General features: G+C 48.2%; 3 protein-coding genes across 3 annotated transcripts; 2 read left to right on the top strand and 1 right to left on the bottom strand.

The window, feature by feature from the left end:
- Positions 1 to 6274: 6274 nt before the first annotated feature.
- PPP1R26 (protein phosphatase 1 regulatory subunit 26) lies at positions 6275 to 19620 on the top strand. Its single transcript, XM_042786725.1, has 3 exons — positions 6275 to 6512; positions 10019 to 14104; positions 18845 to 19620. The coding sequence occupies exons 2-3, from the start codon at positions 10080 to 10082 to the stop codon at positions 18891 to 18893; spliced, it is 4074 nt and encodes a 1357-aa protein (XP_042642659.1). The 5' UTR covers positions 6275 to 6512; positions 10019 to 10079; the 3' UTR covers positions 18894 to 19620.
- On the bottom strand, positions 19621 to 21562 carry CUNH9orf116 (chromosome unknown C9orf116 homolog). Its single transcript, XM_042786727.1, has 3 exons — positions 21376 to 21562; positions 21177 to 21255; positions 19621 to 20947 (listed from the first exon to the last, which is right to left on the bottom strand). The coding sequence occupies exons 1-3, from the start codon at positions 21468 to 21470 to the stop codon at positions 20762 to 20764; spliced, it is 360 nt and encodes a 119-aa protein (XP_042642661.1). The 5' UTR covers positions 21471 to 21562; the 3' UTR covers positions 19621 to 20761.
- A 2-nt stretch (positions 21563 to 21564) lies between these two features.
- Positions 21565 to 23509, top strand: MRPS2 (mitochondrial ribosomal protein S2). The gene is made up of 4 exons (XM_042786726.1): positions 21565 to 21660; positions 21750 to 21803; positions 22045 to 22174; positions 22565 to 23509. The coding sequence occupies exons 1-4, from the start codon at positions 21633 to 21635 to the stop codon at positions 23106 to 23108; spliced, it is 756 nt and encodes a 251-aa protein (XP_042642660.1). The 5' UTR covers positions 21565 to 21632; the 3' UTR covers positions 23109 to 23509.
- Positions 23510 to 24022: the final 513 nt, after the last annotated feature.

The following is a 24022-nucleotide window of genomic DNA, read 5'->3' as shown; positions in this document are numbered from 1 at the left end:
GGACTGGGGAAAAAAGAAATACTTAAAATAACTATTAGCATGTTTGCCAAATGCTGCTTGAACCAGCTCCTGGGAGGTCCCTTCGCCCTGCAGAGCGGCAGGGAGGCTTTCCCTCTGTACGGCTGTGCTGCTGAGGGTGATTCGTTCTGTGCTGGTTTGCTGGAGAAAAACCCAAGTCAAAAAATTGCACAGACTCTCTGGCCCAGCATGCTTTTTCAGTCTGATGAAAATTCAAAACAGTGATGATCTTTGGTTTGATCCAAAACTCGTCCAAGGAAGCATTTTGACCGCTGAACCAAACAGCAGTTGTTTGCAAATCCTTAATCAAAGCCTGCTTGTGCAAAGTCCATTTTGCAACTGCAAAGGCGTGGGTGAATGAGACTCGCTGTGCACCGCGGCCCCGGCCCCGGCCTTCCCCGCTGCCCACCCCAGCGTGACCGAGCAGGCAGTGTCCCGTGGTGGCAGCGTGGACTCAACCCACTCCACGTGGACATCGGGGACAAGTCGCTTCCCGTGTGCTGCGCTTCAGTGGGAGACTTTGAACACCTGCCAGTTGCCCTGTTGTGAATTCGCTGCAGAGAGGTTTCGCTTGTTTGCAGCCAAGAGTGTCCACGGATGCTAAAAATAGAGTACTCCTTGAAGGTGATCTGAAAAGCTTTCCTACATGCGAAGATACCTTTTAAAAACACTGGCTTAGAGCTAATGGCAGCTGGGATGGTGCTTGGGACACCCAATTCCACTGGGAATTGGGAGTTGCTCCACAGAAGTCGTCCGGCAGTTCCCTGCCTCACGCGTGGCTGCAGGGATGCTCCCGAGCAAGCAGCCGGTCAGGAAAGGCGCTCTGCAAATGCAAGACATGATAACTGCAGATGGACAAGTCCACGGCTGTGCTGGGATTTCTCAGCAGAAGAGTCATAGGAGCGGTAATGAGGGGAGCTGGAGTGCAATGTGTTTTCTTTTCCGCCCCCCAGCTCCCTTAAAGCTCTCAGAAACTGCAGCGCAAAGTCAAAGCAGAACAGTTTCCTTTTGAAATATATAGCAAGCGCAGCATCGCAGTTTCATTATGACTTTTCTTCATGTAGTGGGGAAGGTATCTATCCCACTGTGCATCTTTGATCTTGCCCTTTAAATAGGCCATTTTAAAGCTCACAGACCCCTTTTCATCACCATCCACTTTGGCTCATGGCACCTAATGCCTGTGTTTATATCCCTGCTTGTGGCTGAAATCAAAGCGTTGCTGTAGGAAACTCTGCACGTGGTTCATTAAAAAGAAAAAAAAGACCGATTTTCTGCCTCTGAATGAATCCCCACGTGTTCATCAGTGCTCCCAAGCCCTGAGATGCAGGAAATTTCTGAGCTGTCCTGGCACCTTGCACTTACGCTGCCAGAGTGGCTTGGCTCCAACCTTTAACACTCAACTTCAACTGCTCACCCCCAAAAGGATGATGGATGAGATGGAAAGAGGCCTGCCACTGCTCTGGCAGAGCCCCAGTGACCCTGCAGATCTGAGAGCAGGAGGAAGGAGCTATTGTAATATGAAGAGCTGACCTGAGGAATGCAATTAAACATGATCTAAAATATAAACGCACTGCAAACCCCTGCACTGTTGTTGGGGCAAGAGGTGCTGCCTGTTAATGCTCAGCCTGCATCCCCGGGATGAGCTGGCACTGGCTCCAGAGGAACTGCAGCTGGTAAAGCCTCAGACAAATCCAGCAGAAAGCCCCTGTTTGGTGACCCAGAGGTGGGTGGCCCAGTGGTCTGGGCCACCAGTCTGCCCTTTCTGGGTAGGACCCATAAGTGAGCATGCAGCCAGCACCCTGAACAAGTCACACCAGCTCTTGGCTTCTCGTACTTGCCTCTCTTCCCTTCGAAGCTCCAAAACTGGAGCAGACTGTGCTGGAAACAGTCTGACACCTAATGGGCACAAGCAGAATTGTGACAAGAACAGGATCCGGCTGGAAATGTCCTCATAGAAATACAGACAGCATTGCCCCCGAGCACAGCCCGCAGAGCTGGACAGAAAGGGAAGACTTGTGTAAAGAAAACTCTTAAGAGCCCATATGGTGCATTTCCACTTTGTAAACATGAAAAGTTTATAATTTAACCTAGATAGGAATAAGTTTTGCCAAAACTATTAAAAGGTTCTAGGTACAGAATATGAGAGAGGTGCCATCAATTTCCTCTGAAATTTTAGAGGTCTCTGCCATATGATAGCAAGGAAAGGTCAGGGTTGCAATCAAACCTCTTGGCACTAAATTATATTTCTCAGATTATGTTCTTATGCCAGATACTCTGGGAGTCACTGCTGAAAAGAGACATCTTCAAAAGCAATCAGTTGTGCCCCACTGAGACCTTCAGCTAGGTTTTGTATAAAGATCAGTAATGACTGAGAAGTTCATCAGATTTGACTCAAAAACATTAAATGTACTCTGTAACCATGCCTCTGTGCTATTACTTTCCATTTGATGTGATGTATTTCACGGAGCCAGTGGGTCTCTTTTCTTAAAAAAAAAATCTGGCATCCAAAGGTAATTTATAGCAATGGTATCTTCTACGGCAAGACACAGCAGAGCTGCCCGGAACCGAGCTCCACTGAGAACTGCCCTCAGACCTTCTCCTGCTGCAGATGCTGCTTCCCCGGGCAGCATCCAACCCTGCTGTAAGGAAGCCCACATCATCTCTGCTCCACTGAAAGGGAAAATAGAAATGTTCAATATCCACCACTGTTTGCTGGCAGCTTTCACAGGCATCACTGTTCCTTTTTTTCTAAATTAGATCTTTCTATTATAACTTCAAGGCCTCATGAGTCTCCTTGGCATTTATTAAATAACAACTAAACTCTTCAATTTACCATGTTACTACATGATCCAGCTGTACTCCATCTAATACATCACCTGCAACCAGACTGAAGGAGCTGCACGGGGCAGGAGGATGTAGGTGCGGGGCCACCACCGCGTCCTGCTGCTCCAAGAGACCCGCTGCCACCCGGGATGTGCCCAGGGCTCACTGCAGCTCGTAGCACGAGCAAATTGGTGCAAGGGGGAAACAAGTGCTCAAGCCACGCATGAGCCCTGTTTCAAACCAGAGGTAAGAAGCCCACTTCATTTATTTTAAAGCCAATGCTAACACTGCTTTTTTTCCAAAACAGTTTTGAGCCTCCTGAAGTTCAGTGGAGACACGATATACAGACCCCAAATACTCACTGAGCTCAAGGTTCAGACTGGATTCCATCCACCTTCTTTTCTCCGCTGCTTCTTCCACCAAAAACTCAATGGTTACAACAGGATTCCACTTTTGTGGATCAGTTTTGCCCCAAAACCCGAAGACAGGCTTGGGGAATGCAAAACTGCCACCAGCAGAGGAAAGGATTTGCAGAACCTGGGGCTATCGACTTTGCTCATGTCCTAGACATGGCTGTGCCCTCGGCCGGCATTGGGTATGACTCATATTCCCAATGAAACAGCAGCGCAGCAGAAATACCTGGTGTTCTAACGTGGCTCCATGTAGGAATTGTAATTGGCCACGAAGCCACGGGTTATCCGACAACAAGAAGATCTGCGAGGCAAGTCCTTTTATTCTTACTATTTTGTTTTTAATCTTGCCCTTTCTCTTGATGGGAAAAAAAAAAAATAAAAATACCTATCACCTAAGATCCGGTTCCAGCCTCTGATAACCCACAGCAGCTTTTGCCTCTAATGTAGCCAGAGCCACCTATAATGAGTGCTTGTTCCTACCCCCTGCAATAAGCTGCAAGTGGCATGAGCAGACCCTGAGGCCGGGAAAGATGTTTCATTTTGAAAACATGAATGTTTCCCTGCCATTCTGGCCATCCTAACAAGGGGTCCAATTAGTGCTCGTGGCTTTGTCAGCCGTCCAGTGGGGACACAGGGACGGGGACCACTGCTCTCATTTCCGCAAAGATCATGGATCAGGAAGACAAATCATCCCTAATGGGACCTCGGGGAGAGGCTTTGCTCTTCTTTCAAGTCAAAGGCTGCACATGGAGACAACTTGCTCTGCAGAGCCATAAAATGCCACCTCTGCTGGTAACAGCAGAGCTGTCCAGCAGCAGCTTCCCCCCTTCCAAGCAACTGCACGTGCACAAAAACATTTGTCAGGCTTCTGGCCATAGCTCTGACTTTAATTTTATTTTAAAAGAGCATTCACATGTAAATTGACTTGGCCCGAGCAGATACATGAATACAAGAGCCCTTTCTTTCATCTGATGTGGCATTAGGAGGAATATGGTGAAAGGAGCAAAGTTTCCTCACCTCCGGGCTCCAATTCTGCAGCTAAGGAAAAGCAAGTTCATTGTTTCCTTCTGCACACAGATGCTGGCTGTGCTGTTTTCAGCAGCTTTGTTCAAGTGAGCCATTTCAGAATATAAAAGCATATTACATATCCCAGGGACAAGAACACACGGGCAAATGTCTTATCGGCTCTGCTTTATCTATTGTAAAAGCAGGAGATAAATTAATAAGAGTCTATAATTGTGTCTGATGGTTTGAAACATGGTCCTGACCCACATCCCCGGGGTCAGACCTGGTTGGTAGGTAGAGGACTCCTGGGGAAAGGAAATTTAGAACGTGAGGTTGGAGTCCAGGAAAGGGCACAATTCCTCAGGGCATGAAAATACACGTTCTCCCCAAAACAAGCATCTCTGGGGTAAAAGCAGGTGGAAATCTGTTCCACAGCACTCGGCATACATCAGCCCCACACCTTGTGATGTGTTGCCACAGGGCAAGCACAAAAACATCCGAAGAGCCTTGCAGCTCACAGCCACAGCGTCTGGCACCCACCCTGCACCGATAACAGGGACAGGGATGGGGCAGGTGCAATCTGGCCACGTTGCCAGCTCCAGCAGCCCCTTCTCTTTCTGCAAGGACAGAACGAATCCACTTCAGAGCCTGGCTAAATTCTCACCAGTGTTCAACACTGCATCAGGAAACTGCCCTCTAACTCTTGAGTTAAACTTCTGAGCTGTGCTGAAGTGTTGTGACATGCTATCAAAGCTGCAGCAGAAACGGCAACATCAGTCAAGCAAAGTGTCTGGAGCTTTGAATGAAAAGTGACACAGAAAATGAATAATTGCATGTGATAACACCTATTAAGGATAACGGGCCTGATTCTGACATTCACTACATTCTTGTGCACTGGCAAGAATTCCCCCTATGGTGGAGCAGCCCAGTGGCACGGTGCCTTGTCTGCACTGCCACAAGCTGTCACCCCATTTTCAGCCTGGGATCCTTCGTACCTGTTGCTCCCCACTGCTGTTCGCTTGATATCTCCTAGCCTGAGCATTTCCCTGTGATTCTGGCAACACCCAGCCAAAAGATGCTGGCTTCCTCTGTAGCATCACAGGTGTTCATGCATCACAGGGAAAAAAAAAAAAAAAAAAAAAAAAAAGGACCTGGGAAAGTGAAAATAGGGAGCACTTTGGGTTAAGGCACTAGGTTTTCATTTGCCAGAAACTAGGAATGGAAACGCATGTAAAGATTTACAAACCAAGAGTTATGACTCACTCCGGTTTTTAGTGAACAAGCAGGTTGAAATGGGTGTCCCGAAAGGAAAGATTCTGCAGCCTGGCTCTGCTCGGGGAGCATGGGGCTGGCAGGACACAGCTGGCAGCACATCCTCGGGAAAGCCTGCTCACCAGCAAAACAGAGAAGAAACAAGCACTAAAACTTTGCTGTTTCTCTACTTTAAATCTGCAGTGCCCTGGTAAACTCCAGGAGCCAAGGCACTGACTGCTTTGCTTCTGGGAAAAACAAACAAACGAACAAACAAAACCAAAACCAGGCCTCGGTGCTCTTGAGTTCTAGTTTTTCATCCCCAAGCTTTGGGTTTGGGACGGTCAGTTGTGTGTTGTGCCCCTGCCTTGACTTCTCCCCACCTTGGCAGATCCCACTGCACCCCCAAGGGAGCGCAATGAATTATTCCCCTCTTGCACACTGTACTCCCCGTCTCAAAAAATAAACGCTGCGCGTTTTCAAAGTCCCTGCCGGGATAGAGCCGCTCGGCATTTGCAGGATCAGGGACTGGGGCCCGAATCTTGCTCCGGGTCTGCAAAAGGCCGCGACTCGCCAGATCTTCCAGACTATCAATCGCTCAAACAGGCTCCAGCCTTTCTCCTTCGCTCCCTCCCTCCCCTCCCTTCGCGTCGGCTCCCGGGCTCCGGTGCAGCGGCCGCGCCCGCCTTTGTGCCCCGGCGGCGGGGCCGCCCGGCCCGGCCCGGCCCCTCCCCGCCCCGCCGCTCCCGCGGACAGAGCCGGCGGCCGCCGAGGGTCGGGCGGTCGCTCCCGCCTCCCCGGCGGAGCCCTGCGGCGCATGCCTCCCGCTCCCCGGGGGCAGGGAAGGAAGCGCCGCCCGCCCCTGCACCAGCACGGCGGGCAGCGGCGGAGCGGAGCACCGGCGGAGCGGCGAGCCCGGGCCGGGCACCGCCACCATCATCACCCCCCCCCCCCCCCCCCCCCGTCTTTCTCGGCCTCTCCCCGCGGCGGCGGCGGCGGCAGGTGAGCGCCGGGGAGGGCGGGCGGGGCGGCGCGGCCAGGGCCCCGCCGAGGCCGAGGCCGAGGCCCAGGTCCGCGGCCGGCTGAGGGCGGGGGAAGGCGGGAAGGGGGAGCCATGGCGGCGCGGGCAGGGCCCGGCCGGCCGCGGGCAGGCGGCGGGCAGCGCGCCCCGCGGCGGCGGCCCCGCGTACGCCGCCTCCAGGCGCCCCCCGCGAGTGGGTGTCCCCTCGCACAGCTTCTGGGGGTGCCCCGCGGGTGGGTGTCCCCTCACACACGGCTTCTGGGGGTGTCGCCTCACACACACCCTCTGTGGGTGCCCCCCCGGGTGGGTGTCCCCTCGCACACACCCTCTGTGGGTGCCCCCCCGGCTGGGTGTCCCCTCACACACGGCTTCTGTGGGTGTCCCCTCGCACACACCCTCTGTGGGTGTCCCCTCACACACACCCTCTGTGGGTGCCCCCCCGGGTGGGTGTCCCCTCGCACACACCCTCTGTGGGTGCCCCCCCGGCTGGGTGTCCCCTCACACACGGCTTCTGTGGGTGCCCCCCCGGGTGGGTGTCCCCTCACACACGGCTTCTGTGGGTGCCCCCCCGGGTGGGTGTCCCCTCGCACACACCCTCTGTGGGTGCCCCCCCGGCTGGGTGTCCCCTCACACACACCCTCTGTGGGTGCCCCCCCGGGTGGGTGTCCCCTCGCACACACCCTCTGTAGGTGCCCCCCTGGCTGGGTGTCCCCTCACACACACCCTCTGTGGGTGCCCCCCCGGCTGGGTGTCCCCTCACACACACCCTCTGTGGGTGCCCCCCCGGATGGGTGTCCCCTCACACACGGCTTCTGTGGGTGCCCCCTCGGGTGGGTGTCGCCTCACACACACCCCCTGTGGGTGCCCCCTGGGTGGGTGTCCTCTCACTTCCCCTCACAGAGCTCTGGAGGGTACCCCTGCTCCCTCCGGGATGTTGTCCTCTCATAACCCCTCACACCCTTTCTGGGTGCCCCCCAGGTGGGTGTCCCCTCATGTCCCCTCACGCAGTGCCTGTGGGTGTCGCTTCACATCCCCTCGTGCTCTCTGTGGGTGTCCTGCTGGATGGGTGTCCCCTCACACCCTCCGTGGGTGCCCCCCTCAGAGCCTACACCCCTGAGTGGGTGCCCTGGCTGGGGCGGAAAAGTTCATCCCAATCCTGTGTAATTCTTGCAGGGTGACTGCAATCCCAGTGCAGGATAATGAAGGCACCTGCCTCTTTCCTGGAAACTGTGGAAATAGGTTAATAAGAAATAAGTTGTGGGGGTTTTTTTAATGAAGCTGAGAGCTTAAGTGTGTTAATTGCATTTTTTTTTCAGGATAATTAGGTATTCTAATTTCTGTCTTTTCGATCCTTAGCTGATTATTACAAGGAAAAATGTTTTTAATTTATGTTTGCCCTAGTGAATGTATTCAAGTCTACTTTAGAAATTGTGTGTTCATTCACGCTTCTGAAAGTTGGGGTTCTGACCCACGTCGTGTCAGGCTGCTTGTGAGGTGCTTCCCTGGTTAGTTATGGCTGAGTATACGAACAGTCGGGAGCATTGTGCTTTATTGGCACGGGTAGAGCAGAAGTCAGTCTGAACTATCTTCAGTTGACTAAAAGGTAGAAATTAAAACAGCATTTGTTGGGTTCCTCTGAGTACCAGCCAGCAAGGAGGGATGTTCTTGATCACTATACTTAAAATTTTAATTCTGCAGGAATGATGTTTTGAGATGAATTATCACTGAGAAAAAGGATATCAGAAATGGATGCCCAGAGCTTGGGTTAAAATGGATTCTGCTAAGACATTCTGTGGCAGAGAACCAGCGAGCGAAGCGGCAAAAGCGTTATTAGTGGTGTGTTCAGAGCTAGCTGCTCTGCAGACGTCATGTCAGGCATGTTCAGGCTGACCGTGGCTTGGTCAGTAAGATTTCAAGGATATTCGAGTCTACTAACATGATGGCAATAAAACTGCTCCTTCAGCAGAGGCCCCAGAATAATTTTGACAAAAGCATTTGTCATGTTATACTACGTGTTTTTTTGGATCACCATGCTCTTTTTAAAAGTGATAAAGTCTTCCCTGGTTGTCTGTTACCTTATTCTCAGTAGCAGATAAAGATAACTTTTAAAGAGTTTAGAATCATTAGTTCATTAAAATATTTATTGCCAATGATTAATTTGAAAACAGAACTAGAGAATAATTGACAAGGGCAAAGTCACAGAGGATTCAGAGGCAGAAGCGCGACTCTGTAGGTCGGTAGGGTCCAGTGCCATGCTGCGTCTGGGGCTCGCTGGGTCTATGTGGGAGACTGTGTATCAGGCTTGAAGAACCGCTCAACTGCTGTAGATTTTTGTTGGGATTCCTGTATGCCTTGTGTCAGCTAGATGCTGTTTTGATCCCACCAAATGATGCTGCAGGTGATTGATACCTTCGGCCCTCATGGGACTGCATGGAAGTTGTGAACTCTTTGGGGTGTTACCTGGCATTTTCTGGATGGCTTTTTTCACTATTCCATAAAACAGGGCTTCTCATTCTGTAATACAAAATATAGCTAATAATCCTCATCCTGCTTTTGCAAACTCCTAAAGATTTGTGTTTACCAAGAGCTTTTATGCTGCAGTGAGCCCAGAATGATTGATGTCTCGGGGTTATTGCTGTATAGCATGTTCCAGGAAGAAATAAGCTCCCCTTCTCTTTGAGCTGCCCCAGGTCCCTCAGTTGTGTGCGCGTAATACAAAGCCAGAACTGGTAAAAGCTGTCTTGGGCTAGTGTGTGAGTCCAGGCATACTAACACAGTTACTTTGCTCTTTGAATAAGAGTTGGTTTGTGTTCTGCCATCTCAGATCATGGGCAAGCTTGCTTCACATCCACCCATTATATACCATGTGGACATAGCCAACATTGTTTTCGTTGTAAAACTGAAGAGCTGAGCTATGCATGGAGGGAGTTCTTTAAAAAGGGCAATTATGCCAAAGGAAACACAGGGAGCAGAATACTTTGCAGGGTTCTCCACTCCCACCAATTCCACTTTATTATGAAAATTTCCCTTAAAATTACTCTTTCTCTCATGTCACAATGTTCATTGCAAAAATATTCAGACTTCAGTGCAGAAGGGGATCACACATGCCTGTGCACTGAAGTATCATCAGAGTGATTCTTTGTGGGTCCTGACAATACATGGTTATGTAGGAGCATGCGCAAAAGAGAGTGCAACCTTCAATGAAAAAGGCAGAAAGAGTTTCAGAAGTGAAGATAAATACTTGAATTAGTTTATGGTTGTCCCAAAAAATACTGAAAGCCACAAATCATGAGTGCTCTGTCTTACCCTTACTGGCAGTAGTAACTGATTTACCCGTTAAGGTGATGTTGAGGAGTAACTCTTGTGATTATCTGGCACAGTAAGTCTGAGTGTTAATAATGTATAATTTATGTTGCCAGTATTATTACATGGAACTTCTAGAGGGTAGATGCATAATAAAAAATATTTTTCTCTTTCTTTATTGTAGGATGGAAGAGAAACCAGTCTGAAAAACTGTTTCATTGTGGACTTTGCTGTTGTCTGCTAGAATGTTCCTTATGAATGCTTCTCCTTTGGTAGCTCTTCAGACAAAATGGGAGTCCTTTGGACCAGCAAGGAATTGTAGATACCCCGTTTGCTTCTCTGAATCTGAAGGGGACGTCACCAGAACCTCTGTAAGTGCAAAAGTTCAGATGATCATAAACAACCTGCAAAGTCAAGAGTCTCCCCTGGGTATGAACAATGAGTATGACTGTATTATGCAGAAGAAACAAAAGGGAGAAAAAGGCACCAGTAACAGAGTCCCATCAAGCACCACGTTGCTACAGAAGCATCCTCAGTACACCAAGTGTGGTTGCCCTGCTGATTTGGACGACACTGAAGTGGAAGAGAATGTGGGGTTTGGGACTCTCTTGCTCGATTCTGATAGTGATGATTCTGTTGACCGAGGTATAGAGGAAGCCATTCAAGAGTACTTGAAAGCAAAAAGCAAAAGCGACCAGTCGTTACAAAGGGATGCAGAGTGTTCTGAGAATATAAGCAGAGACAAAAGGTTTAAGAGAGAATTCTCACAGAACAAAATGGCTAGTAACCTTCTCCCAGTGAAATTTAAAGCTGAGATGCTCTCTGAAGAGTACCTGTCTGACCACCTGGGTATTGGTAAAAGGCTACAGCCTGCTTCCCCTCAGAGCATCAGTAGCGATGACTCTTTTGAACAGAGCATACAAGCTGAAATAGTTCAGTTCTTGAATGAGAAGAAGAGGCAAGAAATTAGTAAGTGTGTGATTGGGGAGGATAAAAAAGATTCCCATGTGAGACCTGTCCTAAAATGCAACAAAGAAACAACAAACAAAACGAACTGTGGTGCTATTAAGCAAGGTTGTAATGCTCTCCTCTTGAGGCACCATCCCAAGCTACAGAAAACCAGCATGCAGTCCAAGTGTTTGCAGTCTAAAATCCAAGAAGAGCCTAGTGATTTCAGCCAAGTGAACCAAGCGTATCTAGAAATGGCCACTGCCAGCCAGCCCTGGTTAGTGGAGCAAAATGAAGAAAGTGGAGCCAATTACCGGGAGACGAAGGGAGCACATAGCATGCACACATCTGACTCAAGTAGCGATGATGGCATTGAAGAAGCCATTCAGCTTTATCAGCTTGAGAAAATCAGGAAAGAGGCAGGTCATGCAACAGACTGTGTCCCTTTGCAGAGGGAACAATTTGATACAAAGGGAATGGCGGACATTTCTGCAAGCCTGACAATTAGCTCAACAAAAAGTGCCTCACCAGAAATCCATAAAATCCCTATAAGCAACAAGAGAAAAGAACTTAATTCAAAATCAACAGAGCTAGAAAGTACCAGCAGTGAATTTAACAAGCTGTTTAAACCACTGAAAAAAGCCAGACATTTTGCACCTCCAGAAAGCAAGATTGCTGCTTGTGAGCTCACTTTGCAAGCCTCTTGCAGAGCGGACACATCTGCAGAACTCATGTGTGCAGAAGCTATCCTTGATATTTCCAAAACAATCATGCCATCCCAAATGGGAAGTGACAACAAATCACTCACTGCAGACTCTTTCTTTTCTCCCCAGCTCCTCTCATCCTCCCGTTGCGAAAGTGACAGCAGCCTTGTGGACAGTGATGATAGTATAGAGCAAGAAATCAGGGCTTTTTTGGCTCTGAAAGCACAGTCAGAAAATATGGGAACAAAGCCTCCCAGCCTGTCACACTCAATCCAGATGCCTTTGCCTTCTGATCAAAACAGCCTCACTGGTACCCTTGAGCCTTCTCTTCCCAAAACACTGAAGCTGTCACTGAGTCGTAAAAGGAGACTTAAGAGGGAAGGCAGAATAGCGAAACAAGGTGCATCAAAAACACCTGTACAGCTGGAGACAGGACTTTTCCAGCCAGGTAACTCTTCAAAATTTCCTGTGCTCCAAGAGGAGTGTGCCCTCAGCAGCCCTGCAGCATTCTGTGATGCTCAAAGGCTCAGTAGCAAAGAGACTAGGCAGCAGCAGCTGATGTCTTGCGAATTACCTGGATCTGTTGGCAGATGCGTGGCCTTGGACACTGTAAACCCATTTATGCAGGTTCAGAGTAGCACAAGAAAGCTTATGAAAAATACCATCCAAACTCGGGAGAGGGATGGTTCGGGTGATGAGAGCAGCTCTCTGGATAGTGATGAGGACCTTGATAGTGCTATCAAGGACCTTTTACGGTCTAAAAGAAAGTTAAAGAAGAAGTCCAAGGACCAGAAATCTCAGTGCAAGAAGAGAGTCAGATTTAGTGAGACAGAAACTCAACTGCTAGATGAATTTAGTAGCCTTCAACAAGATGAGTGGAAATGTAAAAATCCCGTGCTACTGAAAAGCTGCCTCTCAAAACCTAGAAAAGCTGTGAAAGAGAGTGCCATCAGAAATCCTCCAGACAACATAAATGTCAAACTTACCAGTGAAAAAACAGAAACCATGAAGAGCTTGGAGTTTAACTTTCAGCTTAAAAAGGGACATAAACATAAACCAATTTCAAACCCAAATAATCTGCGGGTAGCTGAAAGTAAAAAATGTACTTTCACAGCTGCGTCAGATGCTGATGACAGCAGTTCAGTGGACAGTGATGACAGCATCGAACAAGAAATTAGGAAGTTTTTGGCAGAAAAGGCTAAAGACTCTGCAAGCAATTCAGAGGTACAAAAAGATGATGCAACTCTGGACTTATTGAGAGTGACCAAACAAACTGCTAATAAAGGAAAAGCAAAGCAACAGACAGTTGAAAATGAGAGTGACCTCGTGCTGGGTCAGAGTAAAAAGACTGAGGTATCTCAGCAAACTGATGAGTTGAAGAACTCTCAGAGAATGGAAGGGAAAAGTGCAATGTTACACGGCAGTGGGAAATCCGCTTCCTCTGCAGAGAGCGTTAATCTTCATACTACTGGTCAGTCAAAAGCTAAGCAAGGAGTGGTGGGGGTTAAAGGTGTTGCTGGTGGTGAGTTATCTGGAAACACAACAGGTAAAAAGGAGCCCGTGCAGAAAATGCTTCCACCTAAAACCAGCAAAAATGAAGGTTGTAAAGTACAAAAAGTAATTAACGCAAAATCTAGATCTAAAAGAAAGAACACCTTTCACCTTAAAATTTCAAGTAAATTTATTGCAGGTCTAAAATATGCTCGGGACAGGAAGAAATCCATGCTTTTGAACAAAAGGCAGAAAGCAGAGCGTTTGCTTGCCCAGAGCAGTGCGTCAGGAACTGAGGTAGCTTCCCAGGATACAGACGTGTTTAACCAGGGAAGAGGAGCTCCCTTGCCAAAAGGTGAATTTAGTGGGGAGAGTACAACAGCAATAAAAGAATCCAGTTCTCAGAAGCTCACTGTGGAAGTGTCAAGTCCTCATGTAGCAGAAACCTGTGAAAGACTGGAGGCTGCTCCTTTGTACATCAAAGAGGAAGCCGAGGGTTGCAGAAAGGCAACTGCTTCAGGAGACCAGTCGGATTCACAGTCGAGTCTCCCCTTGCAGGAGTGGAGTGTGGCAGCAGTAAAAGTAGATGAGGTTTGCAGAGAAGCATCCAAAGCTGAAAACACACAGATGTGGATCAAGGAAGGAGATATCCACAAAGATGGCTGGGCCAATTCAAATTTAGATCCCCCATGTCCTGACCACAGTATGGCAGTGGTAAAAGCAGGTAAAGTTAGCAGAGACATGTCTGAGCAGAGTATACTTGCATGCAGTAAGGGAGAGGAGAACCAGCAGGACAACAGGCCAGATCCAAGTTTGGGTTGCCCGCTGCAGGAGCTAAATGTGACAGCAGTAACAGTGGATAAAACTAGTGGAGGAGCGTGTACAGATAACAGTATGCAGATGGGCATTAAGAAGGAAAAAGTTATCTGCCAGGACAGTGAGGGGCAGGAAGAAATTCAGGTATCCAGCTCCAGTTTGGAAGGAAAAATACCTGTCCTGCAGAACAGGGAAACTGCTTGTGAAGTGGACCAAGGGCAGGAAGTTTTAGACAAAACCTGTGCAAAATTTACTGATGTACCTGCAGGGGACTGCCCAGAATCCCTCTTGAAAAAAAATGTTTCAAATATGTAAGTACTTTTTTTTTTTTTTTTTACAGTAACAGTCTTTTTAGAGAATAACTATCACTGTAATTACCTTGATAAAACTTGAGACATGAAAGGAGAGACAGTGGGAGATGCTGATATCTGTATATCATATACACACTAATGTGAAAATTTCCTCTATTTAACAGGGATATCATAGATAAACATACATAGATTTTGTAGAATTTTGTAAATTATTTAAAATGCTCTAAGGAAATATTTTTTATAATGATTTTTAGGGCTTGCATTGCTACAGGATGCTGTAGTTATTATAGATAAGAAGATACTGGCTAATCACGCTTTAAATTGAGGCCTCTAATCACATATCAAAAGGAAACCTGTTTGCACGCAGAATATCTTTGGCAATATGTTAAGAGATCTTATGAAAACACAGCATTTGATAGCAATGCTACGCTTTTGAAGCAGATTATCTGACATCTGTTCACATCCGAGCTGCCTTAGGACAATCCTGTGTCGTGGTTTTATGCTGGGGTCTCAGCTCTCCCACCCCGCGGACCGTTGGGTGAGTTCAGTAAGCAGAGCTCCAGCGAAGTCAGCACAGCTGTAGGTGTGGAGACCCATCCTTGAAAATACAAATGCAAATTCGGGTAAATAAAGTGGATCGGTCTGACTGCACGTCCTGTGTAAAGTGATCTCAGCAGCTGCTGGAAGTACCTTTTGAATACCCGAAACCTCCCGCTAGCAGATGATTCCAAGCACAATTGCAGTTTAAGAAAAGTGAAGGAGAGTGTCTGTTCAGACAACATGATTTCTGTGGATTTCGCTAGATTTATGTACTGTTGGGCCTGCAAGGCTGAAACAATTCCTCGTTATTCTCAAGTCTCATTTGGATGCCCTGCAGTTACCCAGAGCTGGCTTTTGGTTTCCTGAATGAACTTTCTTGAATTGAGTGCCCTTACTTTCTTTTTTCAAAAGTGGTTTCTAAAATGTTACATTTCTGTGAACATTTATTTTCATTTACAATTTTTGTGCAATAGAACAAAGCTAGGTTTGCTGTAGGAAGTTCCTAATGTAAATGCCAAGGATATTTTCAGCACTGTTCTTTCATACTGGTAGCGCTTTCTCTGCCTCCGTTTTCAGCAACAAGAATAAAGCAATTTTTCACTACTATCTTTTTTATTTGTACTAACTTTAAATGGGATGGAAGTAGCATGTTCATATCACACAAAAAAAGTGCCCGCGCACAGGTTTCACTGAAAAATCCAAAGTGTGAATTTAAGCTGTTGGCTGGTTCTTTCCTTTTCATTTGTGTGTAGTGAAGTCCTTTGAGTAGTTTGTTCTTACATCTTGTCCCTGTGAATTGATCCGATATTCTCTTTATCTAGTCTTCTACAGAGCTTCTCTCAGCCCAACTACCACTCAGTATCACTTTATTTCTCAGTCACTTCAGCAGTCTTCCTGGAGGCTAGCCTTAATGTTGCAAAATGGAGCAAAAGCAGTCGAGAAAGGATCCAGTATCACACAGTGTCCCCTGGTGTGATCGCATTGGCAGAATATTGGCAAACTACGGCGTAGCATAGAGTAGAACAAGTAACTGTGGCATGTAGAGAAATAAACAACATCCTTTGCGTGTTTATACTGTTGTGCAGTTACATTTTAAACATGTTTGTAGTGGTCACTTGACATTTCTTACTGTCCGGCCACTTTTTTGTAGTCCTTGGGTTGGTTGGTTTGTTTAAAAGATCAGTACGCTAGATCATCTCATTTTTGTGGTAGAATACCTTGGAAAAGTGTTTTTTCCTTAGCTCATGTGCCTGCAGTCCGTCTACGCAGGCATATATTTTTGTCTGCCTTGATTCAGTTGCAGGATTTGGGCCTTTTGTTTGGAATAGGTAAATAGACTGGTATTTTAAAATAGAAGTTTTCAGAGTACCTTGCTTTAAAAGGATTAAACTGTATACTTAATTTTAATAGAGATGATGGAAGCACTATGTACTGTTTGTATAAAATAAGCTGAATGTTTCTCCTCAAAGTTTTTGGTAAATGAACATTAAGACTTAAAACATGTCTTGTGCCCCTGTCGATGTGTCTGTATTCTCAGTAATACTCGTGAACTGATTCACTTTCAATGAAGATGCAATTCTGATTACCTTGTGCTTTAAATAAAACCTAATTTCAAACAGCACTTTTTAAAATTGATAAACTTGATTTGTATATAGGAAATGGTGTATATTGATGAGTTTATAATGTTTAATAAATGGGGTTCTAACCATGGACCGTGAAACAAGAGTGCTCCTATGGTTTGTGTCATCGTCTTTAGTGAGCAGTATTTTTGTGGTATCTTTTTTTCCCTCCTGACTGTAGTCCGAAGATGTAATTAACTTGTGCCAGTAACGTTTGAAAGTAAAGGATGTCACCCTTGCAGATGATCACAGCGTTTGGCTTAGCCGAACCTGGGGACAGGATCTCAGCTCATCTGCCTCTCTTGCTTCTTGTCTCTTATTGTTTTCAGCCACCCACTGTCGGAGATGGTCATCTCCACTGTGACAACAGCTTGTGATTTCCTTGTGACTGTGAAACAGAATCCACATCTTTAAAGATGTGGCTAAGGGAATGTTTTTCTTAATAACAAAAACTGAAGAAGGAAAATCTACAAAGTACATAGGCAAAAAGAGTTGTGGCTATTCTGGGGAGTGAGAATGCTGCTTGTCATTTTAGCAAAGCCCTAACAGCAGTTTTCTTTCCTGGTGTTCATAGTCAAGTAGTGGAGTCTTTCCTTGTGCTTACCCCTCTCCATTAGCAGCAAAAGTTTAGCAAAAGGAGTTCCTTGTTTTTGAGGCAGCAGTTAGCAGGTGAGATGGGTGATTCGGTTGGAAGGCATTCGCTGTATCTCTAAATGGCATCCTCTGTAGCACAGCTGCAGCCTCCAGGATTAGCTCATGATCCTTTCTGCTCTGCTATCAAAGACTAGTGGTAGTGAGTGTAGGAGCCCTTGATGGTGCAGAGGCAGGATGAACATGCTCTCTTGCTCACAGGGGATGTTGTGACACCCAGCACTGAGGTTCTAGAAGGCAAGGAGACTCTTCAGGGTAGGAGGGAGGGAGGGAGGGTGGAAAGGAAGACTTCTGCTTAGATACGCCAACGAGCCTGTCACATTTGGTGTTTCTCTACCAATATGCTGTGGGTGTTCCTTTCTCCCTCCAAGTCCTCCCAGTTGTATTTGGTCTCAGCAAGTGACTTTTTCAGAATTTGTCCCATGAGAATTGCTGACTTGCCAAGGAGGAGCAAGCACCCACAGGGGATGTAACGCTAAATAGTGCGTCAATGAGCATCTCAGGAATTGGTGCCACAGCCATAAGAAGAGTGCTGTGGCTCCGCTGGCAGTGTCCCCATTCTGGGTACAGGTCTCATCAATCATTCAAAAAAGAGAAGTCTGGGATCTTGGAGCAGTAAGAAATCACTCTTGCACATTACACATTAAAAGTTGAACAGCTGAGGAGTAGAAAGATTATACTGAGTGAGAATAAATTAATGAGGAAGAGTCCCACGTGTGTGGTACCAAGTTTGGGACCGCAGTACGAATCTCTTGAGGTTGAATGTTGATAGGTGCAGTACCAAAAGCATTTCTTTCTTCCTGTTGATACTGATCATAACAGGCAGCCAACCGTAGAGTAGGCACAGACTGTACACCCCTCCTGGCCCTTTTCAGCATGCTGGTGCTAGTGCTGGTGAGTGCCCAGAACAAGCTCCTATTTCCATCATTTCAACCCTCCTGAGACTTTAATTTGATCCTTTGTCTATTGCAGTAGACACGTGCATGGAACCATGAGCTTGGGTCTACTCAAGCATGTAAAATAGTTTTTTGGGTTTTGTTTTTTTAATTTTTATACTTTTTAAAAATGCACAATGATTTTTTTTTTTTTTTTTTCAGTCAGAGCACAAAACTTGCTCATTTGGCTGTTATTAAACTACTCGGTATATTTTAGTATAGTTATGGGTAAGTTATGGCATTCTGACTGCAATACCAGAGTTCTCAGGCAAATCTGCTCGCCCAGGACTTTGAAAATAGGTATATTGTTTTATTTTTATCACAGTGACTATTTTTGTGTGCTTCAGGAAGGGCAATCTTCAAGGACCCTCAGGGGATCACAAGGACTACCTTAATTTTTCATAAACAGTTCTTTGCTGCTATTTTAGAAAGATGCATTTTGACATGTAGCTGCTTTTTATACAAGGAAGGAACACACTTCTTTTATTAATGTACATGCTTTTTAATTTTTCAAACCTTTAAGAACTGCAGTTTGTCTTGGTTTGATAGTACAGCCTCATATAATTTTGTCTGCAAATGTGAAAATCTCGCTTTCAAAATAAAGAGTAGAAAGAGGCTGTTTTGGGTAGATTATCTGCAGTAAAACGTGCCATCTTCAGGATGATATTTTGAATTTGTACAGTATCTCAGGACACAGTCTATATGAGGGTGACATAAGGTACATTGCATGCAAAACTGTTCAAAGGAACTGGTTTCAGTTCAAGAATAAAACAAAAAATGAAGAAATTAAGGCAAAGAAGGAAAGAGGTGGGTGTTTTTAGATGAAGTATGAAAACAGGTGGAAAATATGTGACAAAACCCACTAAAAGTGTATTTTTAAGAGGCAGTCTTACCCCTAAATTATTCCACCTGCAGAAAAATCTGGATAAAAATATATGTAAAATTGTCACAACTGTTTATATTAATTCTGTACTTCATGTTGTTTTTCATTTCAGGAGAAGAAAGGGAAGTTATGAGAGGCTCAAGGTATTGTCTAGAATCTAATAGAAGAATAGCAGGGAACAATAGAGGGTTGGTTATTTATTTTCCTATGTTAAATATTTTAAAAGTTAACTTGTCAGGCCGATTTCTGCTTAGTATATTTACTTGTTCCAGTGTATTGGTGTGTTTTCAGCAAACGTGAATTTAGTCAACTACTCTTCTGTTTGAGATAACCAAATGCATTGCAGTGAAAACTGGAATTCTTTCATAGGTGTGATTGAGATTTTGCTGTTGGGGCCAGAAACATGTAGCTATGCTGGGGTATGAATGTTTAAAAAAGGCACAAGTACAGGCCTGACACACTGTTCAGTTTTGGACTTCAGACTTTTGCTTAGTGACTTTAACTAAACAGAATCCACCTACCTTGCAGGTATGTTTAAATATGTGGTCATGCTTCCTGTGCTGTTTATGAGACTATATAGAAATGACATAAATAGGAAATATTTCTAACGTGAAGAATTTCATTTGCAGTGGTACTTGGACATCCTATTACACCAATTTTAAAATATTTTTAGCAAACATTTAGAATAGTATTATGCTCATTTTTAACATATGCTGTGACTATGTTATACCTGTAAGGTTTCCCATCCATAAACGGGCAGACTAGTTTTTCAAGACTAGTTTTTAAGCCAAACATGCTAAGGTGTTCCTTTTAGTGCAGTTACTGTCTAAATGCTGCCGTTTCACTGGCTGTGTAACTACAGTTGCTACAATAAAGTCTAAGAAAACATTTTTATTAGTTGTCTTTATTTGAATAATCTTAAAACAGCAGCTTTGGGAGGTAAGAAAGATGAACAAGCTTTCTACGAGAGATCCAAAGGCTTAATGAATACCTCTGGAAAACATGCAGTTTGGTGTTTCATTAAATAGTACAGAAACAATTTCAAGATCTTAAATTTTAATGATACGTGGTGCAGGAGCCAAGAGTGTAAAGCACCATTAGTAACAGAGAAAAGGTTAAGGGAATACATATATATATGTAGTGTATATTGTTCTTTTATTTGTGACTATATGCTGCCTATAAATTAAATGGTTCATATGAGCTATTTAACTGATGTCTAATCACATTCAATCTCTATAAATTAAGATATTATTGCTAGCAGCATTCAGTCTGTAAATGAATGATTTTCATCTAGTACCAAAGTGGCTGTGTTTTTCCCAATAAATTACTGAACTCAGTTTTGATAACACAGATCTAAACTGCTTTTCTCCCAAAGCTAAATTTGTGACCTTAACTAGGTAGCAGTCCTGTTAAACTGTTGTATGGTTGGGGTTGGGGGGGTTATTTTTAGAAATGTACTGCTACCTTTAACCTGCTCATTTTGTAGCTATTCATCACATTGTAATAGCAAGTCTCACATTGCCAAGTTGAAAGATTTTTCTTTTTCCTGTGTTCAGGAGAAAAATCCTCATTAACTCCTGACTTACAGAGTTAATGCTGCGAAGCATGCGTGTTCATCAGCTGCTGCATATTGTGCCACATGAATTATTTTCCTGACGGTCCCCAGAGTTTTACTCTCCTCAGTGATAACAACTGTGACGTCCCAGGTCCGCGCTCAGGAGAGGTGACCTGTAGCCAAGGGCTCTAATGAGAGTCCCCCATCCCAACTTGATGGCACATAGAAATAGAAACCTGCTTTATTTGTGATGAAATAGCTGCCAAACGAGGTTACAGGCCACACTGCAATGGTGTAGTGCCTCCTGTCCTGCTTTCAGACAAGGCTTAGCAAGAGATTTAGGATAAGGTCAGTGCTGCTGTTTGCTTGCTCGTGGTTTTTTAGTTTTGGGTTGGTTTTTTTTTTTTGGTTTTCATCTAGGCAGCCAGCAGTGAACTGAAGCAGCTCCACGCTGGCATTGCTACCGCTGCAGATCTAACAGCACGACGGGGCGTTGGGGTTGTAGCTGGGATGGAAGTTGAGGTGGTCAGAGGCGGTGATGAAGTTGCCCGGGCCGGTGACGTGGCTCTTCTCCAGTGAGGTGTTGAGCCCGTTATTTCTGTACGTGCCACATTGTGCCAGATTAGTGGAAAAGGCGTGCGAGGTGACGTGGAAGGAGGTCTGCGAGGGCGAGAAAAGGGGGAGGAAGGTGCTTTAAACGCCACCACCCATAGCGCCTGCCACGCACAGGAGCTCGGGTGCAACCATAAGGGCACTTCATCTGCTTTGGGGAGTTTGCTGCCGGGGGGCTGGTGCAGACGCCAAAGCTGTGCGACCCCGTCTCTGAACGACACCCCCCCCCCCCCAAACCCGGGGGGAGCCCCCGTCACCCCGCACCCCTCCTACCTACCGGCACCTCATGCACCGTGGGGGCTTTGCTGCCGTAGGCCTGGTTGGTGGTGCGGTACCGGGGGTGAGGCTCCGGCTTCCTGCGGGGGGGGGGGGGGGGAGAGCAGAGAAAAGTGGGGAGCGGGGCTGCCGGGGGGGGGGGGGGGGGGGATCCGCGGGGCGGGGGGTCGCAGCCCGGGGGGGCTGGGGGCCGCGCTCACCCGTATCCGCGGAAGCAGGCGGGCTGCTGGAAACGGGGGGGCAAGCCGGGGCTGGTGCGGTACCAGTCGCTGGTGCGGGGAGCGGGGCTGCCCATGGGGGCCGGGACCGGGCCGAGGGGCCGCGCGTTACCCGGCGACGAGACGCGGCGGGCGGGCAGCGATCGCTCCGCGCCCCGCAGGAAGCGGAAGGCGCCGCTTGACCTTCCTCCTCCTCCTCCTCCTCCTCCTCCTCCTCCTCCTCCCGCCGGGCACGGGGCATGGCGGTGCCGCGGCTCCTGCGGGCAGGTGAGCGGGTCGTGCCCACCCCACCCCACCCGGGCCCGGCCCGCTCGTCCGAGCCCCGCCATCCCCGCTCCGTGTTTCTGTCCCCGCAGCAGCCCCCCGGTTCCGCAGCAGTGTACCGGCCCCGGCGGCGGCCCGGCCCAGCGGTGAGTACTGCAGCGTCCCGGCCCCTTCCCTGGGGAAAACGGGGGGGGGGGTCCTCCGAGCCGGGCCCCTGCACCCCTGGCACTGCCGGGGCCAGGCGATGAGCAATGCCCTTGCTGGTGTCGCCGTGCCCTTGTTGCAGTTAAGTGGCCATCAGGGCCCTTTCTCCACTCTCGGTTCATCCCCTGCGAACACAAGAGGGACTAGTGATTTTTTTTTTTTTTTTTTCTTTTTTTCTCTCAGCTGAGGATGACAAGCTGCTGTCCGCACCTCTCAACCACCCTGACTTCTTCAACGTGAAGGAGCTTTTCTCCCTGAAAGATCTCTTTGATGCTCGGGTGCACCTGGGGCACAAAAAGGGATGTCGGCATAGGTGAGTGACTTTCATGATCCAACGCTTGTTGACATCAGGAGTGTTTCCCTAGACCGTGTCACCCTTTGGGGGCTGCACTAGATTGGTCTGGGTCTGGAGATACCCACGCAGACCCACGCTTCTGCCTGGGCATCCTTACTGCCCTGCAGAAGTACAGGGACCCCACTCAGCGTGGGCACTGAGTGGGGTGTGAGACCGGCAGCGCCCTGAGCCTGGCTGGGACAGGCTCTGGGCACGAGGGAGCTCTGCAGAGGGCACCGCCGGCGTCTGCTGGGAGTTGGAGCGTGGGAGGGTTTCTGTGGGTCCACGCCACGTTCAGAAACGCTGCTCGATGCCTGTAGCACCCCGTCCCCGTGTCCCCTCGCCGTCGCCCTCCCTCTCTCCCTGCAGGTTCATGGAGCCCTACATCTTCGGCTGCCGCCTGGATCAAGACATCATCGACTTGGATCAGACCATGCAGCATCTCCAGCTGGCCCTCAACTTCACCGCCCACATCGCCTACCGCAAGGGCATCATCCTCTTCGTCAGCCGCAAGCGCCAGTTCTGCCACCTGATCGAGAGCACGGTGCGGGAGTGCGGGGAGTACGCCCACACCCGTTACTGGCAGGGCGGCCTGCTCACCAACACCCACATCCAGTTTGGGTCTGGCATCCGCTTGCCCGACCTCCTCATCTTCCTCAGCAGCCTCAACAATGTCTTTGAGCCCCACGTGGCCATCCGGGATGCTGCCAAGATGAACATCCCCACGGTGGGGGTGGTGGACACGAACTGCAACCCCTGTTTGATCACCTACCCGATCCCCGGGAACGACGACAGCCCCACCGCCATGGAGCTCTACTGCAAGCTCTTCAGGATGACCATCACCCGCGCCAAGGAGAAGAGGCGGCAGAGCGAGGTCTTCGAGGAGCTGCGGAGCAAAGCCAAGGGCAATTAGAGCCCCGGGGGACAGGCTCGGCCGTGCCCAGCAGCTCGGTGACAGGCATCCTGCTCCGCTCCCGCGGGCGCTGCGGGACTGATCCTGCGCCCTGAGCACCACCTTTCGGCAGAGCTGGGCTGGTTGGGGAAGGGACATGCCCCCCCGACGATCCTGCAGCGCTCACAGCTGCCAAGAGGGTCTCTAAAACAAAATAAATTGTCTGGTGCGACACAAAGGGAGGTGGGGCCGGGCCAGACCCAGCTCCTGTCCTTGTGTTTGTCCCTGTTGGAGGGAGGTGCCCTTGTCCTGTCACCTCCTCATTCCTGAGCTTGTGACCTCACGTGAAACCACTTGTATCTCATGAAACCACTTGTATCTCGCGCTTCTTCTTGACAAATAAAGGGCTCCCCCCGCCATGATCCTTTCTCTTTCTTCCTTTCTGAAAGGGGAAGGTGGAGTCTCTGGCAAATCTTTACGGTCAAGGGATGTGGGGGCGAAGGGGTGATGGGTGTTCCCTACCTGGGGACCCTCGGGGCGTTGCAGGCCGGTTGGCGGGTCCCCATTTTGGCCCAGGGTCCAACACTGCCGCCGCCCTGGGGAGCTGGGCACCGCAGGGCGCAGCTGGGAAAGGGGAAATCCAGCCCCTGGGGCACCTCACGTCTCAGTGGGAGGGCGTGGGGCAGCCCTGCGGCAGTGGGGGTCAGGCCCAGCATGGCAGAGGCTGGGGGGGTCCCTGTCCTGCATCCTGTGTCCCCGTTCCTGTCCCATGTCCCGTGTCCCCGTCCCTGTACTGTGTCCTTTGTCCCTGTCCACATTCCCATCCCTCTCCCCATCCGTGTTCTGTGTCCGCATCCCCGTCCCTGTCCCATGTCCCCAGCCATGTCCCCGTCCCATATCCCCAGCCGTGTCCGGGTCCCGTGTCCCCAGCCATG

The sequence above is a fragment of the Tyto alba genome, unplaced genomic scaffold (assembly GCF_018691265.1).
Source record: "Tyto alba isolate M040663 unplaced genomic scaffold, T.alba_DEE_v4.0 Super-Scaffold_11, whole genome shotgun sequence".
Lineage (NCBI taxonomy): Eukaryota > Metazoa > Chordata > Aves > Strigiformes > Tytonidae > Tyto > Tyto alba.
Note: the sequence above shows the minus strand (reverse complement) of the source record. Positions and strands in the feature narration are given on the sequence as shown.

Bases quoted from the DNA above. Each gene is read 5' to 3' on its own strand.
- PPP1R26 (XM_042786725.1), top strand. From the start codon at position 10,080: ATGTTCCTTATGAATGCTTCTCCTTTGGTAGCTCTTCAGACAAAATGG. The intron at 14,105-18,844 runs GTAAGTACTTTT...TTTTCATTTCAG, and splicing joins AAAAAAAATGTTTCAAATAT to GAGAAGAAAGGGAAGTTATG.
- CUNH9orf116 (XM_042786727.1), bottom strand. From the start codon at position 21,470: ATGGGCAGCCCCGCTCCCCGCACCAGCGACTGGTACCGCACCAGCCCC. The intron at 21,256-21,375 runs GTGAGCGCGGCC...CCCCCCCCGCAG, and splicing joins GCCTGCTTCCGCGGATACGG to GAAGCCGGAGCCTCACCCCC. The intron at 20,948-21,176 runs GTAGGTAGGAGG...TCGCCCTCGCAG, and splicing joins CCACGGTGCATGAGGTGCCG to ACCTCCTTCCACGTCACCTC.
- MRPS2 (XM_042786726.1), top strand. From the start codon at position 21,633: ATGGCGGTGCCGCGGCTCCTGCGGGCAG. The intron at 21,661-21,749 runs GTGAGCGGGTCG...CTGTCCCCGCAG, and splicing joins GCCGCGGCTCCTGCGGGCAG to CAGCCCCCCGGTTCCGCAGC. The intron at 22,175-22,564 runs GTGAGTGACTTT...CTCTCCCTGCAG, and splicing joins AAAAAGGGATGTCGGCATAG to GTTCATGGAGCCCTACATCT.